The sequence below is a fragment of the Cephus cinctus genome, unplaced genomic scaffold (assembly GCF_000341935.2).
Source record: "Cephus cinctus unplaced genomic scaffold, Ccin1 Ccin1_scaffold0581, whole genome shotgun sequence".
Taxonomy (NCBI): domain Eukaryota; kingdom Metazoa; phylum Arthropoda; class Insecta; order Hymenoptera; family Cephidae; genus Cephus; species Cephus cinctus.
This window is the reverse complement of record NW_014333230.1, coordinates 155053-173949: the sequence shown is the minus strand read 5'-3', so window position 1 is coordinate 173949 and position 18897 is coordinate 155053. Positions and strand designations below refer to the sequence as shown.

Genomic DNA, 18897 nt, shown 5'->3' with positions numbered 1-18897 from the left:
TTAAACTTTTCTTTTTCCAAAAGACATTTTAAAAACTTAGTTTTTAAGGGTATACTAGGAGGAGAATGATGGAGACGTAGGAAGGAATAGGAGATTCGAAAATAGAACTCATTCGTACTCTGGGATATTAATATTTAATATTAATATTAATATTTCAATTTAAATGTAATTTATTTTCGATATTCTACAATTTCAATTCAAATTATATCTACTCCGTATATTCTGCGAGATTTTTAATTAGCTTCAATTTCATATTTTGAATAAATTTTGAAAGTAAATCAAGATCCAATAATATTTAGTAAAAATTGAGGTGCTACACGGGTGTCAAGTTGGCACTTTCTTCAAAATGTCTTAAAAATATTTCAACAATAGGCTTTTTCAGTAATTCTTGAGAAATTCTATAGTTCCCGTTCTCGTTTTAAGAGTTGCTTTGGGAACCAGTTGTGAGTAGCGGAGAACCTCTGCCCGCCAAGCTACGCGTCCGTGTTCCCGTTTAGCTCGGCTACGACGGGATTCGTATTGTCGACGGAGGCGATGATCACAGAATCCTACTTCCGGACTCGCCGCGATGTTTTAGCGCCACGATTTTGGTATTGCCGAGAATCGTAGCGTTGTGCATCTCCCTATTCATCTCTGGATTACGTTATAGCGATGCAATTCAGTTTATCGTGACGCGTCTTGTTTAAAAGCAATAAAGATACTTGTGCAATGAAAAATACGGAGAGCGATCGAGTTAGAGAATTGACGCGAATCTCTTTATTGGGAGATCATGGTGTTTCTTTCTTTGGTTAATTAAAAATCTTAGATTGCGCTAACTATTCGATACGTACCAGTGTCATAAGTGATAGATAGTTGTATATCGTATCGTAACCTGTCCTTGGCTCTGAGAGTTGCGCAAAGTTACTCCTATGTTATACTCGCTAGGAATTAATAATAAGGAAATTAAAAGTTACTAATTTGCTATATTTTACGAGTTTCATAATATATTTCAAGATGGCTGGCTCCAAGAGTTCTCTTAGGCGAGTGTTAAAACTTCCATGCTCAATTATAACATTGTTATACGGTAAAACTTTGTATAGTACATGCTTTGATCAATGGAGAAAGTGTTTCAGCAATTTTTGCAACTCGTATTCGTTCTGTGGTGTATATATATTACTGGGGTATGCACTTTCATCTTTGGTATATCATGTCTACCTCATATTCTATATTTTGGAACAGGTTGTATTTTGTAACGTGGAACGTTGCTACCAAGTATCCTGAGCAAGATATTCGTCATCTCCTAGATTTTAATCAGGATGATGATGAGAATCTACCAGATATGTATATAGTAGGGTATGTTATAACATTCTTAGATCCGATACATTTAAAACATTTTATACTCATGAAATGTGTATTTCAGATTACAAGAAGTTAAAGCACAACCTCAAAATATGGTTCTAGATATATTTTTCGAGGATCCATGGACAAGATCCTTTAGGTACGTAATACTTTGATTCGTACCTCCTCGAAGTAATTACATAGTAAAGAATACTTTTTAGGGAAGCATTAAAGAAGCACGATTATGTAAAGATACGTACTCAAAGGCTACAAGGTCTCGTGTTAAGTGTATTTTCATTAAGGAAACACTTAACTCATTTGAGACTGATAGAAGCTCAATATACTAGAACAGGATTTGGAGGGATGTGGGTACGGCCAAAAGAAAAAAAAATCTATTTTTCGATATGCGTCATGAATGATAAATCGGAACAATAAGAATCTTTTGTTTAAGGGTAACAAAGGCGCGGTTAGTGTCAGATTAAACTTGTATGGCGTCAGTGTATGCATAGTTAACACCCATCTGACGCCCCACGATCATCTGCTGGCTGATAGGATTGCTGATTACAATACCATATTGAAGGAACACGCATTTAACGCACCAGACACTCCAAATATTTTATACCATGAGTCCGTGTCCGTTCCTATTGGCCAAATGCGAACGAAACCCAATAGACGAAATAACAATACCGTATTATGTCCAGCTACGTATTTTGGATTGGTGATTTAAACTTTCGACTCGCTGGCGAAGATCTCACAGCTGTAGACATCGACCTGCTGGTAAAGAAGAGTCAGCTGGACCTGTTAATGCGCAGAGATCAGCTGAAAATAGCCATGGAAACTGGAGAGGCATTCAGTGAACTCACTGAGAGTGAAATAACATTCCCACCGACTTACAAGTATGAATTTGCATCTCAAGAATTTGATCTCAAGTAAGTATTACAATTATTAAGAATTATGGCTCTTGTCTTGAACTCTAACACAGATAATCCTCAGACGCAGACCTTCTTGGACCGATAGAATACTGTACAAAGTTAATTCAGATGTTTATGAGGATGTCAAACTGAAAATCAATCAGATCAACTACAAGAGTCATCCTTGTTATGTACAATCTGATCACAAACCTGTAACAGGGGAATTTGACATTACGGTAATAAAATTTAGAAAGAAAAACACGATATCTCCTACAATTTTGTATATCTTTTCCAGATACGACCGGATGTTGAGGATCACGGTGTAGAATTCCAGCCGCTTTCAGCCTGGTTCATAGACGAAGAGAATTCAGTGTCGTACAAGCTCTTGGGTAACTACAAACCTGCCAGTGGTGATTGGATAGGGCTCTTCATGGACCGTTTCTCAAACCTGGACGAGTACGTCGTCTACGAGTACGTGGGCAGAGGTAAATAAAAAAAATATATTAATACACAAGGCTACGCCTTTTACTCAATATTCTCAAAGTCGAGAAAAGACAAAGAAAATTAAATAAATTTAGGAAAAACAACAACTATGGCGGAACCAAACGCCATCACGGAGCGAATATTCTTCAGCGACACAGCTTTAAGGGCACCCGGGATGTATCGGCTGGTTTACATAACACAGCACGACGGTATCATCGGTATTTTAGGTATAAGTCCGCCATTCCCCGGACACAAGAGGCCAGCCTGATCGAGAGCCTCATTCAACCTATAAAGCTTTGATTATTATAGGCTGATATTGGCGCGTTACGCAATTTCTCATATAATAGCGCGATTATCGGGCACGGGGATAATAGGTTATTTCCACATGCTAGGGATTATTAATAGGTGATAATTTCGTTACAACGAAATCACGAGGTCTTTACATCTACGCTCGTGCCTGGTTCAACTTTCGGTACCTGTTCTTAAGTTCGGGCCCAATTATAATATTGTACAAAGCACCTAGCACTGCTGGCGCGCTTGCTACTTAAGCTTCGCTACGCTTCGGAGACACTATTTTGTCTCCAGTTCTTGCGTTTCATGTAGTCTGCAACACGAACAATAATTTAAATGCGAGATTCCACGGTACCAGCTTTACTGGATATACTTCTGCGTATCTCTGGAAGACTCATTATCTGACCTGAAAGACGTATCGCGTGTTTATGTAACAAAACGTATAGTTTATTTTTATGGTGTAATGATTAGCGATCAAATGAGTAAAAGGTGTCACGGTGTAAAAGGAGAATCGAATAAAAAGTATTTTCTAAAAAAAAAACTAGTCTCTCCTGGCCTGCTCCTTCCTTCTTTCTTTCTTTCCAAGTAACTGGTAACGAAGAATAGCATCTTCGAGGAACGTGACATTCACTCGTATTCGGTCGTGCGGATGATCCTCATTGCGTCATAGGATCTTCGCTGTTAAAATTTCGAGAAAGACTCATCACGAGTCTGTTTGTGATTTATTGAGTCATCCTCTGCGGCGGTACTGGGTCAGTGGTTATTGGCAATAAACCCAAGTCAGTGTGATCAGCCTCTGGCTCTAGTGCGTCGATGCCTCTTATTTTCTGTATCCTGTACCAAATGAGATCCCTAGCAGGTCTACGAAGAACAAATAGTCCAAAAACAAGAACGCCCTGAAGTGCATTCACCAGGTCGAATGCTGACCAGGCAAAGCTGTCACTACCGGTGCACCACGAGATCAATTCCATAACCCAGTTAAGGCTCATGTGCAAAAATAAGATGATGCATACGATGAATGTCCTTTTGAGACGTTTAAACAATCTCTGCTCCTCGCGATCAGCCTCCTGGTTCCTGGCAAGAAGTCTCAGGTCGATGTCCTTCTGGTACCTAGCTATGCTCACTGCTGTCATTACAAAGAGCACACTGTTCGCCAGGAGCAGTAGACCCAGCGGTACGTAAAAATACGGCATGGCGTCACGATCAGCTGAAATCAATAATTAATCATGAAAATCATTACCTCAAAATCTTTTACAGCAATTTTCAGGTACACCCACATTCAAACCAGCAACCATGTGCACCGAATTGGGGCTTCACGTAGGAACTAGGAACCGTCGGGTTCAACTTCAACGTCATACAGATGAGGATCAATATCATTGCGGGTCCCCAACTCCAGACTGAGTAATAGAAAAATAATCTTTTCGACTCTGTGGATCTTCTGCAGGAGCCATGCTTCACATGACGTTTCACCATTAACCATGTCTCTATGCATATCACGTTCAGCCAGAAGAAGCACGCGACAAACGAAAACTGGATGACGAATGCTGAAAGTGGAATGATTACATGGACCTTCAGTTTTCAGTATTGAACCAATACGGTAATTTCTTCGACTGTTACATACCTATCGAGACACAAGCCTGATCCGACAGATGAGAACTGGCTAGTTGTGTAATGGCAAACGTTGTAAGAGCCAATGCAAGACAAGCACAGTAATGACACAGAGCCTTCCCATAAATGTCCATGAGCTTAGAAGTGATGCAGTATAGTACTATGGTGGTAACTAGAAATACTGCTGAAATTAAAAGACCAAAAGCGTAAAAAACGATCTTGACATCCGCTCTGACGACTTCAGGCTCTGCAAAGGAATATAAATTCAACGTTAGCCTTGCAACAAATACAAACTTCAGAATTGTGAAGACATACCTTTTGGAAAGCATACCAGCACCCTTAAACCTTGTCCAGGTATTATGTCCATACAGTAATCCTGCCTTGGTACCAGCATCACAGGCATCGGTAGTGGAAGATATACAGATCCATTGAGTAGTAGATAATACTCATCCTCACTTGACTGTTCAGGTTCCAGGATGTACCTATGTGAAGTATTCATTCTATAAGGTCAAGACACGAGGATTTTACCTTGTGACGACTTATCTTGCAGGGAAATACTCGACCTCTTTTTTTTGTATTCATTTGAAACTACTCGAATCATACTAATATAAGGCGAAAGATTATAAGAATTATAATATATTATAAGAATTATATTCAAATGGATTATGATGAGTAAAATTTATATTAGGGATTTCCAGTTTTTTTTAATTTTAAAATCATACTTACTTTCCATACTGACATGGATCACCGACAAGAGCCACAAATTTGTCTTTCTTATGTCCTGGATCAAGCAGACCCGTCCTATTGAAGTCATTGAAATACGGTGAAAATATTTTTTCCGGAAGTGACGATGGTGACGACGTCGTCATTGCCTCTTCTGGCTCAATCAAGGACGGCAGGATGATTGGATCGACACATAAACTTGTCCCTTTCTCATCTTTGGTCATTATTTGACCTACTGGACAACATTTTCCAACCAGTGGTAGCCTCGAGTACTCTTGCGATATCGATTCGTTCTGAAAAATCAGAAAGATACTCATTGTAACTAGGATAATGTCCCTCTTGTATGTATTTTTTATTCGTCATCGTGTTGCTAAATGTAAGGTTCGAAATCAATTATGGAAAAAAAAATACATCTATGGATGATGCTTGGGAGATATTTGACATTATTTAAGCCGAATCAGGGATTTAATCCAAGATAGGCAGTTTACCTTATGACGGAGCCTAGATATATTTGTTTAAAAATGTATCATTCAAAAACAATTTTCTTGTATTGACATTATTCCGTTTGATACTTTACGTGATTTCCTTGTATAAATGTACTCGGATCGTGCAGGGAGTGTCAGGTTACGATAAGATAGAAGAATTAGAAAAAATAAACCTGCTTAAAAGCCTTGCGATAAATCCAGTCGAAAATTTCTACGTACTACTCCAGGTACTTATTGGATTGGAATTTTTATTAAAAAATTAATAGAAAGACTAAGACTCATTGATCGATGAAAGATGTTTACGGTTTTCTATTTCATCTAGCTGCATGTCGAGGAGCTGATAACGATTGGTGAATAAAAATTCGTGTGAATTTCGTGAACCTTTCGCAACGATGAAAATCGATATGAATTATCTAATAAAGAATTTGATATCGAGAAATTCGATACTTCGATTATTAGCCTCGACCATTATCACGATTTTAATCGAAATACAAATCCCATTCTCTTATCGCAAAGTGGCCAATGGAATTCCTGGCAGCAAGGGAACGGCACTGATGTGTTTTCAGGAAAACTTAGAATTCACAGCAGGCGGTTATCTGGATAGACTCAGGCTACTCAAATCGATAGACGTCGTACTAAAAATAATTTTACCAAGAATCGTTAGCCAGCCAATCGTTCTTTTCCGAACATTTATGTAATTATCGATAAAGAGGGGCGTGTCTTGTATTTTCAGTAAAATACAAAAATTGATAACCCATTGAAATCAACGTTGAACCTCAACTGTCATGATAAATCTATGTGAGACATGTTTTTGATATTGAAAAACGTATTTAAGGCATAGTTAAATGCAAAGTAAAGATATGTGGGCATACACTTGTTGACATTATTGGAATCTCTTATGAATAATAAGAATAACCAGTTTGACAACTCGTACCAATAAGAAACGAGTATCAACCTAAATTTTGACTTACCAATGGAAACGAGAGAATCGTGAGACTCTTGCTGGACGATCCTTGTACGAAGTTGGTGTTGAGATCGATGAGGAAGAAGATACCGAATATAATGAAATGAGATAACGGAAGCCCATGGAAGTACGACATAGCTTCACAATAAAGTCACAGAATAAACACTACTGAATCATTAATCCCTGTCAGTCGTATAATACAGTAATTGGAAAACTCTCATAAGGTGGGAAAACCAGTTATCAGATAGGAACTGATTACGCCAACAAAGCAGAGAGCTTATTAAAGGATCGCGAATATCCTTGATCCTTGTGAAAAATCCCTACGTTGCGTTTATTAAAAACTGTTTATAATGATATTAAAAAGAAGATGTTTGAAACACTCTTAGCTCACTCCTCGAACTTTTGATTAAATTCCACGTGAATCCTCATCGTCACGTTGCACCTATCACCCATCTGTTCGTGTCTTCGATAAGAGAAGAAGAGAGCAGGCAAAATAAAAATAAAATAAAACCATCTGAGACACAAATATTAACGTTCTCCGACGAAAATGAGAAGACAATTTTTCGGCAGGACACATGTAGTGTCATGAATTTGAAATCAGTCGGATTTACAAAGAAAGCGAGGGAAAATCAAAAGACGATATGAATCCTTCGGACACTGCTCTAAATAAAGGTAACAATCTCTGAACGTCTATCATGAACTACGAAAGTCACTTGTCACTACTTGTTCTTTCTTCTCGTCTTTTGAGCCACTGTCTTTTTATTCGGTGCAAGGATTCGGGAGAAACCAATTTACGAACTCACGCACCGTAAACAACACTGGGCTACCGGAGAATCCATCCCCAACACCTACAGACCGATCGAAGTCTCAGACGGTACTGACTGTGTTTCTCGTCACTCTCGTCGCTTTATGTCGCTATCGGACACGCCGTGCCAGACGAGAATCTTACTAGCGGCACACGCGTCACCATACTATGCATGTTACATATGTTCCCCAGTCTGTGTATTCGTCTTTGGTGCGTGCATTCATGAGTGAGCAGAGTAGCTACTTATACTTTATTAAGAATCTTCTGCATACGATCACGAGCCTCTCTACTTAGTTTATAGTTAAAAGGTTAATTTACTGTACTAGGAATAGCCGATTTCTGTTACCCGTTCGTACGATGACTAAGGACAGACGCGTGGAGGCGGGAAGTTTTAGAGGAACTCGCCGAATTAGTGACAGTAAAAAACTACGAAATACGTCAGCAGTCGAGAACGTAAACCATTGACCGTGTCAATGAAAAGAGGTATGAACTCAGTCTTAGGGTAATTGGTTGGAGTAGTCAAATGGATATTAAGGAATTATTCAAACATGGCTGCTGTATGTACGTATGCCTGTTCGCAATCAGAATGTTGAATTGCAATGAGTAAAGAGGTTACATATATACATTTAATATGGTAACAATGTGTCCTGGTGAATTACGAAATCGTGAATTCCTATCGATGAATCAGTGTGGCGAAGTCATGAAATCCCGCGTTGGTACAAAAATAGATTTGCCAATTGGGAATCCTACGGGTTTTCGTGGAAAGGCTGTAGCACCGGATTCGGTGTAGTAACGATGCGTAGGTTTCCTTTAACCAAAAACGGGGGCGCCTAGTTGGGGGTCAAGTGCTCCAGGAGAAATCATGTAGTGGAGGTGTACTGCTGTGTGGGCCTCGTAAACTTTTCTTACAAAGAATCTCTACCAATTGGCCGGAGGCTCTATCGATCGTTATTCACGGATCTACGAAGGCTATGATGGTCTATCCCTTCTCCATTCTGTATTCTCTACCTTCCTCTTACGTCACGACGCATCGTCATTATTACAAATTTGGGATCCAGAATTACATGGAACGAAATTCTGATAGAACAGCTGAGAACGTTGTACAGCCTCCTTCGATACTGCGTGGGATATGCGAAAAGAAATAGACAAACACAGTTTATTAAGCAGAGACGTCGAGACGTGTGAATAATTGTAGTGAAGATCTTGCCAAATGTAATTATAGCTGGTGACGTGACATAATGTTGGGTACACCTGAAATCAGCTTAGTAACACACGTAACACGTACAAGTGGGCACTGTGATCGGTGAAGCTCTGACGACCTGTTTTGGGACGCGATATGTAAACGTAGGCATAAATATAAGTCACATGTAATCCTTTCGAGGGGATAACGATAACAGAGTTACTGGATAAGCAATGACGTTATAATCAACGATGCGGAGAGTATAGATTTACCGCCGGATAAAATGAATATTTTCTGCCAGCTTTAGGTGCCGTGTGTGTAACCTAATTTAACGAATACTAGAAGCCTAGAGTTACAAATTTTTTGACTGATTTATTGATCCTGGAGAGACGCCATAAATCCTCGAATGTCAAGACTCATTCTCACGTGCGACCTCGGTTCGTGGACATTCCATTCTTTTATTTTTCTTTAGGAACACGCACGACGTCAAACTCATAAAATAAATCCAGGTAGTGAATGTGGTCCATTATTATATTCCGTCTGGTTTAAATCTGTCTACGCAGAAATTTAATTATCATGAAGCTAAATATAAAAACCTGTGAACTTCCCTGATGAATTGATTGATTTATAATGAATGCAAGACATACGTCAATTTCCAGCAGAGCACGTGCTACAAATGATGCAAGAGTAAACGTACTGTCTACGTCATTAGGTCATTAACTCATTACGAATGTCACGCAAAATCCCTGGACAGTCACTGCAGTATCGTCAAAGGTGACGGATGGTACGACTTCACGGCAGCCTTCAGTAATTTCTATACCTTTCTCTGATACAGGCGCAAAATGAAAATTATCTCCATCCAAGCATTAACCAGGTCGATAAGCCAAATAATTAGTGAAATTCATCCCGGCGATTAATCTCTGGAACATGGATCCCCCGACAGTCTAATCGTGTGGATAGACTTTTCCAATTATTATCAAGTATCCAGATCTCAACAGACTCTGAATCGCTAGTCTTCTTCTAGGTGTCAGGGACCTGTAGTTACTGTGCCATTCAGCAGCACTGCTAAACCTTAACCAGGTCTCACTGATCAGTCCTGTAACAGAGAAACTATGTATTCAACTGTACACTCGCTCTCACCTACGTACCTACCGGCTTCTCTGCATGTACCGACGAGCAACAGCAGCACCCACGCAAGAAACATCCACCAGTTGGCGCATTGGTCTGTCGGTAAGGTCAGGTAGAACGTTCAAGCATTACCGTCATGGTTTTTTAACGAAAGCAGAAACCGAGGGATGAGTCGAAGTACGGAGCAGCTATTCACCAAGAGTAGGAGTTATGTAGGTACAAGTAGGAATACCAGGATGCCCGGAGTAAGAGTAACTGAGAGAGTACCATATGAATGCAAGTAGGATGAGACGGTGTAGAAGGAGAGAAGGAACTGAGGGGAAACTAACCTTCCAAAGGGAACGGTGCGTCTGGCTGGGTGAGCAGGGGGAGGTGGAGGAGAAGGAGGAGGTGCCAGCTAGGGTGGTAGTGACGCTGATGAAGGCAGCGGCGGTGGAGGCGGTGGAGACGCAACGCGCAAGGCTCCGTCAGTAGCTCCCAGGCAGTGACTCCGCGAGTAACGATGTATAAGCCGCTTGTTCTCCTGACTCGCTGTTATGTCACCGGTGACAATTCCTCGGGTGCAGGATACTGATGCAGAATCCGGTACGCGTGTCCCACCCGATCTAGTTTAAAGGAGAGCAGCTCTCGACTGAAAGAAGTAAAGAGTGACTGGTGAAATATTTACCCAGGATGAGTACTGAGTGTAGACGATACTCTGTTTACCGTTGACGCGCAGATACACGGAGCCAGTGCGCAGTCCTCTAGTGATGCCCGACTTTGGCGGACATCGTCCCGAGTAAACTAGTTGTCCTGGTTTATCGAGTTACCCTGCTACCATTTATACACCGTGATTAACAGCTTCCCCATGGGATGTGGAACTAATGCCTATGTTTAATTAGAACTGCCATTTATAGTGGCCAATCGTGCTTTCACTGAGAAACTAATACAAGCTACGGAATCCTCGTATCCCTTGTCCACCTTCTTTTTGATTGTCAGAATTTCACCTGCAGACTCCTGGGGGGTGATTCGAGACGGGCGTGTCGCGATCGATCAGCCACGTTAGCAAAAGTATAAAATTTATTTTTAGACAAGTAAATATCACGGTAGATTGCACAAGGCGGACTTCAATTTAGACTACTAATTAAAATGCTAATTATCGGCAGGTCTGCGACACATGACGTAAGAACAGTCGTTGCTCGCAGCTACGAGCACGAGAAGCACGAGCCGTGCTTGGCGACTCGTCGAGGCTCGTACTAAACCGAATCGGTCGTCTTCGGGTAACGTCGTGCATACTCACGCGATAGAAACCCGAGATACTCTTGTGCTAGAAGAAAGAGAAAATAAAAAGGTCAAAATCTAAGTGCCATTTGTACTGACAACGTTGAACCGTGTGGCACGAAGATGAGGCACTGTGTATAGTTCTCTGGCGATAGTGCGAAAAGCGATTTTTAAGGAGAATGATCAATCATAATCGATCCGGGTGTTATCGCTGATCCAGGATTGGTTCGAAAACCTCGAGGAAGAGGACGAGGGTCACACGTACGGTTGGATGGAGTGATGAGCGGGGCCCCTGCTAGGGGCACAACGCCCCGACGTCAAAGACGCCATCAACGTCATCATCAGCATAATAATAATCATCAGCGTCATCATCACCATCGTAGACATCAAAAGGGACTGCAGTCCGATCAAGAAGGCAGCGAACACGAGGAGAAGCGTCCCAAGGTCAATCCTATATTCCTGTGGGCGCTGCAACGTGAACAGAGGATCGTGGAGGTACGCTGTGAGGATTACGATAAGAGGAATCGTATTAAATTAACTAAAACGGCGCAAGGATGGCGTTCCATACCCAGGACCGTGTCGAATGTCATGTTCGAGTCGTTGAGTCGTTCCAGGTCCGAGAAGGAAAATGGTGCGGAGGTTACTCAGCCTGGAGAATCAAGTGGATCTGTTCAGACTGGACACCCTGTAGACGGTGTACGAAATTCTCTACAGAGTGTACAGAGCGTGGAACCCGATGAGACTGCAAGAAGCAAGACCAGAGAGGATATCGCTAGTATTGAGGTTGCTGATTCTCGTATCTCTAGACATTGTGATTTCCATGCACAGGATCTGAAATATGGTCGCAAGGTCGTTAGATATACTCGCAAAACAGAGAGGTACCGTCGCGATTTGGACACTGTCCGTAAGGATCGATTGCTACAACCACGCGTCGTTCTGGAACAGCTCCATCTCTCGCAGCTACCAGAGAGTTCGCAGAGGAGCGTCGACCGCTTATCTAAACATGTCCACAAGGATGTCGAAGAGATCGATGAGGATGAGTCTCCTGTGAGAGAGGAAGAGGAGGCTACGAATGATGAGAGTGCAAAACATCCGGAAGTCGATAAGGAGGATTTACAAGATATTCTAAATATGCTGGACGCTACGGCTTCACCTGCATTAGCTACTGATACACCTAGTGCAGATCTGCCCAGTCCGAACTCCACTAAAACCTGCAACGAATTCGAATCCAGTCCGACCATAGAGAAGGTTAAAGATACCGAGGATCCTTCTGTGGATCTTCAAGGCGAAGTAGATCAGGACGAAGCGAATAATTCCAATGGAATTATTTCATCTGATTCAATCAAGGACGTTAATGCTGAGAATTCTGACCTCTTGAACAAGGAGACCAGTCAAGATTCTCGCGGGAGTGGTGAATCTAATATTAATGAGATTAAGAAAGGAGCAGGGAGTGTCCAGGAAATGGGGGAAGTGGTACGCTCGAAACTAGGGCTGGAAACTGATCCGAATCCGGATGTGGACAAGTCATTGAACTGTCTTTTAAAATGGCGCAACGCCATGGTGATGACCCCGGCGACATCAGTGGCGTCGAACAGCGAATACGCCAGTAGTAACGGGGAAGAATCCAGTAAGGATTACAATGACAGTACGAGGATTTTGAAAGCCCTGAGAAACACACCAGGATTATCCGTCTCTATAGCGACGAGAGTCCAGAATCCTGAGGAGTCACGGAACTCGTGTCCCTCGACGAAATCCTTAAACTCCTCTGTACTCTCCTCTGGAAGATCATCGACTGGCCTCAAGTCGTCGACCTCAGAGACGAACGAACGCCCACTTGAAAAGGACGAAAGAATTCACAAGCCGGTTTCCCCCGGGTCTGTCCCTACGGAGGTAGAGGATCAACCCCCCGCGGATGATCCTTGTAATATTCCAGCTAGACATTTAGCTGGACTCTCTATTACCATTCCTAATTATCGTTATAGACCACAGAATAATTCTAGCATTACTATAACTGCCGCTAATCGACATACTGACTCACCTGAAAGCACTGTTAATATTCCTAAGGTAGATCCTACTGGTGAGAATAGATCAATGAATTTTGATGAGGTTTCCCATGTTGAGGAATTGGAGGAGGAGGATGACGTAGTGGAAGAGGAGGAAGATGATATAGAGGAAGAAGAAGATGAGGATGAGGATGAATACCCTGAGGAGGACGAGGACTGCGACTCTCAGGTCTTGGAAGATCTCAGAAAGCATAATGGCTTCGCGCACAAGAATGGAATTCCATGGAGGAATGGACATCCTCAGGATCAGGAAATGGAGGACAAGAATTTTCAGAGTTCCAAGAGCAGAAACAGCGAGGCCGTAGCAAAGTCTAACAAGTATCAGGACCTGGAGCACTTTGATGAACAAGTCCTTGAAGAATTAAGATCACAGGGAACTGTAGTTTCGCCGCAGCCCAGTGGGATACCATCATCCCCAGCTTCTAGAAGACCGTCCTCTGCGTATCTAGAGAGATTACTTCCTAGTCCACCTTGTTCAGTATCTTGCTCCGAAGACGCTAAAAATGATCTCACATTAAAGGGCATCCTTGCGTCTCCAACACAATTGGTCGAGGCGACCAGCAGGAGTCACGACTACGATCGCATCAAGGAACGAGAAGTCTCTAGGAATAGTCAAAGAATGGTCAATCAGATGCAGAGACCTCGGTATGAAGATGCACGAGGTTCAGGGAGGCCCATGTCCAGTGGTGACGTTCATACAATGTTATACGGCTCAACAGATCGTGTCTCCTCCAAGCGACCAATGTCAGCTGAATGGACCACATCATCCAGACAAAAGATCCGCGCTGGACCAGACATGACGTTCTTCAGGAGCATTCCCAAAAGAAGCAGACACTTCGAGAAGATCCAGGATCCTGCGAACGAGCTACGAGAACTGATAAAGACCTCAGGCCATCTTATTCCCGACCCATTGCTCGTACCAAGAGACTGCTTACCTGCCTTGGCAGCCGCACCCTCTACTGAAATTCCAAAGCTCTTGGCTTCAAGACCAGAGCTAAGACTACCCGAGGCCCTGACCAGGCCCGAATTGCTTCGCGATCCTGATCTCCTGGTCATATCGTTGGTGCATCTTCAGCACGTCCTGGATCACGGCGAAGGACCGGTCTCCAGGAGTCAATTACAATACCCTGCGCCCCAGGGAAAGGAGTCAATTGGTGCCCTCACTGGATCGGTAAACAATAACGAAAGAACTCATGGAAAACCAAAGCTAACCTGTAAACCGATAGGCACCCTAATGCCAGCCCCAATTGACCTCTCAAGTAACCGACGCGGTAGTCCTTATCCTGCCTTGCTGAGGGTGCGCAGCGGATTAGTAAAGCAGGAACCGGAAGTGACGTCAACAGCGAGTTCGCCGGACGATTCGCAGCTCTGGCATCCTCTGTTCGGAAGGTAATAACTTATAATCATCCACATCGTGTCCACACATTCTAAACTGTATTCAGCCCATCTTTCATGCATTCTATAACCATATACGCTTACCTGCATGCACATTCGATCCCATCTGTATTATAAGGGCTGCTTAAAGCCTCTAACGATAGTGACACGCGTCATTTACATTTTAATGACGTCCTTAAAGATGAGCTCTCCCAGCCGTTTCTACGTTAAGCGATAACGAGTCGATTCCTTTGCCCTCTTGTTTTCTCCCTTCCTTAAATATTTCAAATTAAACGAGCTAAATTGCTTTATACATATAAACATATTACTGAAGCTTGCCTACCTCTCTATACATACATACTTTACTCGCTCTTCCTTCCTGACGACGGATCACCATTTAAAAAATACAGACCAAAGAGTTCGAGTGTCCCTCATCGTGTGAAATATACCGTATCCCATACCCCACATTCCACAGAGTAAATGCGCAGCATGTAGGCGGTTATGCTTAAACGATTGAATTGCTGAACTGAAAAAAAAAAGGGAAATATTAACAAACCAACGGCCTGGTTCTTCGTTCAGAGGCCATGGCGAGCTATTGAAATACATAGTAGTAGGTAGCAAAGTGAGTGTCGCCAGGACTCTATCACATTCTCCCTTTCTCTCTCTCTCTCTCTCTCTCTCTCTCTCTCTCTCACATTTAAGTTTATCTGCATCTCGCAATCAGCCAGTCTCTTTCTCCCTCTATAAGAATACAAGATACGATGCATATCACATTCTCCCTTTCTTAACAAACCAACGGCCTGGTTCTTCGTTCAGAGGCCATGGCGAGCTATTGAAATACATAGTAGTAGGTAGCAAAGTGAGTGTCGCCAGGACTCTATCACATTCTCCCTTTCTCTCTCTCTCTCTCTCTCTCTCTCTCTCTCTCTCACATTTAAGTTTATCTGCATCTCGCAATCAGCCAGTCTCTTTCTCCCTCTATAAGAATACAAGATACGATGCATGCGCGATCAGGGCCGTGCTTAAATAATTGGCACTCGAAAAGTGGGTCGAGTCTCGTCGCTCTAACGGAGTTCCTTTTCGTCCTACGTTTCATTGTTCACGCTTACGTAAGGCTAGCGATACGACAAATAAAACAAGATATCTGGTAGTATCAGCGCAAAGTTCTTTCATTACACGGCCATACGTTTAAAAGAGCCTCTCTAATCCTTTGAAGCGAACCTAATAACATCGGATATAGAGTTTCATTGTGAGAGAACCAAGAAGTATAGTCAGGTCGGTACAGTTAACGTTATCGTGGAGTACGAGAATAGTTTTAAAAATGTATTCAAGGCAAACGACTAATTGCACATAAAGGATCGATTAGTAATTACTTAATTAACAGTGTGTAATGGTTGCTAATGGGAAACCGATAGATCTTAGACTCAATGCTGGAGGTATAAATTCTAGTTGAAATAATGATTTCGAGTAGTGTATACATGGCGTAGATCGTAACGGCGTAGGATCAGAGATCCAAGAGAGAAAGAGAGTGTAGGAGAGAAGGCGACGCGAGGATCGTAGCACACGGGTCATTGGTCCCCGAGTGGAACCTTCCGTCCCGATCGTTCGAGCCACCTATACTGCACCGAGGGGAGTTCGGTGTGAACGCCCCTTAAGGCGGATCGATGTGTGCGGGTGCTTAAGGAATCGTTAGAGAGCATAGCTCTCGGTCAATGGTCTCCGTTTTACTTGTTTCCTTTAAAATTGCCGCCAATATTTAGTTCTTCCTTTTGCCCATAATTCCCTCCAGCACGCTGCTGCTCTTCTTCGTGATCTCGTTCTTCGTCTTCGCCGTAATCTGGAATACATGTGGTAACAATCAGTAATGAAGTACTTGGGCGGATGATCGCGAGTGGATACAGAAAAATTGGGATCTTTGAGATTACAAGGACGTGCAGGGTAAACTATGAATAATCTGACAGAGATTTCTGCCATGGAAACGAGCCCTAGATGGGATCGATGTGTACGAGGGTGAACTTGTGGGAGTGAATATTAGTACGTGCATGCGAGGAAGTGCAGACAGATGATAGCGAGAGAGGAGAGGAGAGGAGTGGAGTGGAGGAGAGGTATATTTGGTTAAAAGGTTCCTATAGCGTACGAATGCCGTACGCTTGCGCGCAGTGAGAACCTCGATCGATTACTACTAGCAATCCCAGGTCGGTTATTATGAAAGCGAAGGTGGATAACTCCTGGCATGCTCTGACAGACATCAGCTTCTAATGCTAGTATTCTACTGATATACCTTGGATTCGATAATATCGATGTATCGAGCTGATATTCTGTCCTTCAGTCGAGTTGCCATTCTTTGTATACTCTATGATTTTCGTGCTCTGCAAAGACTTTGTTGGTCTGCCCTTTTTATATCCTTGCAACGTCGTGCTAATCGAGAGCCTTTCTTTGTCTTTACTTAAAAAAAAAAAAAGAAAGAGGGATGTAGTATTATTAGAACGCTTTTGCTTCGATCGACTATTCATATTTTATTGGTTACCCTGGAGTCGTATCGTATCTTCAATTATTTATAATTCAGCGTGAGACTTTGAACTGAGCTATCGTCGAGTATTCATTCGACACCGTCATCAAAATCTTATTAGTCCTTGCTGTAAATTTTCCGAGCTAGAACAAATAATGTACAGAGTTGTTCAGTTTATGTGCACCAGGTGAATCAGATTTTTTTAATATCCGTTTATTGTACTTACAGTCAGAAGAGACAACAGCAGCAGCACCATGCATCCTGGCACAGGACCACCCTGGCGTCCTGACATGCGTGATCTCGATCCTGATCCCGTGCTCGACCTCCACTTTGATCCTGGGGTATTGGATACCTTTTGCGATCTGCGGTCTTTTCTACCAAGTAGAAGGACCCGGGCTCGACTTCGGGTAGCAGGATTGACGGCTAGTGCAATTCGTGAGGCGACATCCTGATGCAGCCAGGATTTTTGAAGTATGATTCGACAGGAAGAGAATCCTCGCGAGGGTCTTCCTGTTAACATCCTGGATTGTGGTGTTGTCCGAACGAGCCCCTAAGTCATTAAGACTCATTAATCCTATGTTTCTCTTTACTTAACCTGAAAAAGGATAGATGAAAAATATATTGATAGATTTAAAGACTCACGTCTTGGGACTTGCGTGCAATAGGCGTTCGCCGCGTCGAAAGCATTTTTTTCGTTTTCTAAAAATAATTTTTTAATGAGAAAAGTAAAATGGTGGACATGAGAATATGGCAAGTGACGCGACGTTCGATAGGTGCTATTCGGTAGCTTAAAATTATGGGAATGTGTGATGTGAGATATAGAGGTATGGAAAGAGAAGGACGTGTGAAGGAATAGAATTCCAAAAGAAATTAAAGAGACAGATAAACGGAAATGTGTAGATAGACTTCTTACGATTAGATAGGAAAAATGTTATATACTTTGGCTGTTGCAAGAAAAAGTGAATCAATCAACGTTTAGTTCTTCCTCTGGAAATTACAAGACACCCAAAACTAGTACTCCAGCACTTTCTCACGGCTCGTGAAAGAGAATTTTTTTTTTTACACAGTACGGAAAGGCAAATGCCTAAAGAAAAATTAAATAAATTAACATCAGACACAACGACGGACGCCTTGCAGTTTCTTTTCGAAATGGCGTTCAGCGGCTTCTTGTCATTGCGTTCGACATCATGAGATCACGAAATCACATAACCTTACTGTCATTCATTAATCCTTTGGTAATCGATGACTCGCTCGCATCCGGTACAAATTTGTACTTGTTTATTTATTGTAAAATCGGCTGTAAGATCGCGAGTGACAGAAACACATTAATTGCACGAACTAACGATTAATCATTAACGATTGTGAGGATACGCGAGGTTTTTATCGAACTTGACTGTTTAGCCTCTAGATTCTATTAGTTATGTAAGAACGATTGAAACATTATTTTGTTGATATATACATAAATATATATATATATATGATATTGATTATAAATCATAAATTAACCTGTAAATATACAAGACCAAACAGTGATGAGTTTAGAAAATATTTATTTATCTCACCCTAATCGACCCTCGTACTCTGTCCCCTTTAAGGATGTATATTATTTTTTATTCACAGCTGTATAAATATTTCAGTACATAATTTCGATGAAAGAATTATTTACCGTGTATCTTACGTTCCTCGAATATTTCTAGTGTGGATTTCGCTCGTAAGAGATATGCGAATGTAAGTCGAGCTACTCCAAGTACTGGCATCGAAATACTAGAGGGGTCTTTAGACCAAGATAAAAATCC

The 18897-nt window shown here is 42.0% G+C and overlaps 4 protein-coding genes across 17 annotated transcripts; 2 read left to right on the top strand and 2 right to left on the bottom strand.

Moving 5' to 3' along the window:
* Positions 1-564: 564 nt before the first annotated feature.
* On the top strand, positions 565-3543 carry LOC107268759 (inositol polyphosphate 5-phosphatase K). Of its 3 annotated transcripts, none has more exons than XM_015741834.2 (9): positions 565-1160; positions 1219-1332; positions 1400-1477; positions 1539-1686; positions 1769-1944; positions 2019-2246; positions 2311-2464; positions 2524-2713; positions 2807-3543. In XM_015741834.2, the coding sequence occupies exons 1-9, from the start codon at positions 994-996 to the stop codon at positions 2977-2979; spliced, it is 1428 nt and encodes a 475-aa protein (XP_015597320.1). In that variant the 5' UTR covers positions 565-993; the 3' UTR covers positions 2980-3543. The 3 variants fall into 3 exon arrangements, with proteins under 3 accessions (XP_015597320.1, XP_015597322.1, XP_015597321.1); XM_015741836.2 differs by having other exon boundaries at positions 567-1019; XM_015741835.2 differs by having other exon boundaries at positions 567-1332.
* On the bottom strand, positions 3428-10324 carry LOC107268757 (G-protein coupled receptor Mth2). Of its 6 annotated transcripts, XM_015741832.2 has the most exons (8): positions 10225-10324; positions 9920-10083; positions 9588-9863; positions 5337-5626; positions 4926-5110; positions 4624-4857; positions 4280-4546; positions 3428-4209 (listed from the first exon to the last, which is right to left on the bottom strand). In XM_015741832.2, exons 3-8 carry the CDS (start codon positions 9624-9626, stop codon positions 3725-3727), a joined length of 1500 nt encoding a protein of 499 aa, XP_015597318.1. In that variant the 5' UTR covers positions 9627-9863; positions 9920-10083; positions 10225-10324; the 3' UTR covers positions 3428-3724. The 6 variants fall into 6 exon arrangements, with proteins under 6 accessions (XP_015597318.1, XP_015597319.1, XP_015597316.1 ...); XM_015741833.2 differs by lacking the exons at positions 9588-9863; positions 9920-10083; positions 10225-10324 and adding an exon at positions 7590-9574; XM_015741830.2 differs by lacking the exons at positions 9588-9863; positions 9920-10083; positions 10225-10324 and adding an exon at positions 6790-9572.
* Positions 10325-10356: 32 nt separating this feature from the next.
* LOC107268756 lies at positions 10357-18634 on the top strand. Of its 2 annotated transcripts, none has more exons than XM_025085995.1 (3): positions 10357-10945; positions 11041-14607; positions 17330-18634. In XM_025085995.1, the coding sequence occupies exons 2-3, from the start codon at positions 11435-11437 to the stop codon at positions 17388-17390; spliced, it is 3234 nt and encodes a 1077-aa protein (XP_024941763.1). In that variant the 5' UTR covers positions 10357-10945; positions 11041-11434; the 3' UTR covers positions 17391-18634. The 2 variants fall into 2 exon arrangements, with proteins under 2 accessions (XP_024941763.1, XP_024941764.1); XM_025085996.1 differs by having other exon boundaries at positions 10378-10480.
* Positions 14617-17322, bottom strand: LOC107268761. Of its 6 annotated transcripts, none has more exons than XR_003059993.1 (4): positions 17120-17322; positions 16874-17037; positions 16321-16429; positions 14617-15118 (listed from the first exon to the last, which is right to left on the bottom strand). XR_003059993.1 is itself a non-coding variant. In XM_025086060.1 (4 exons), the coding sequence occupies exons 1-3, from the start codon at positions 17103-17105 to the stop codon at positions 14983-14985; spliced, it is 477 nt and encodes a 158-aa protein (XP_024941828.1). In that variant the 5' UTR covers positions 17106-17322; the 3' UTR covers positions 14617-14890; positions 14936-14982. The 6 variants fall into 6 exon arrangements, 5 of the variants coding, with proteins under 5 accessions (XP_024941828.1, XP_024941829.1, XP_024941831.1 ...); XM_025086060.1 differs by having other exon boundaries at positions 14617-14890; positions 14936-15118; positions 16874-17322; XM_025086061.1 differs by having other exon boundaries at positions 14617-14866; positions 14936-15118; positions 16874-17322.
* Positions 18635-18897: the final 263 nt, after the last annotated feature.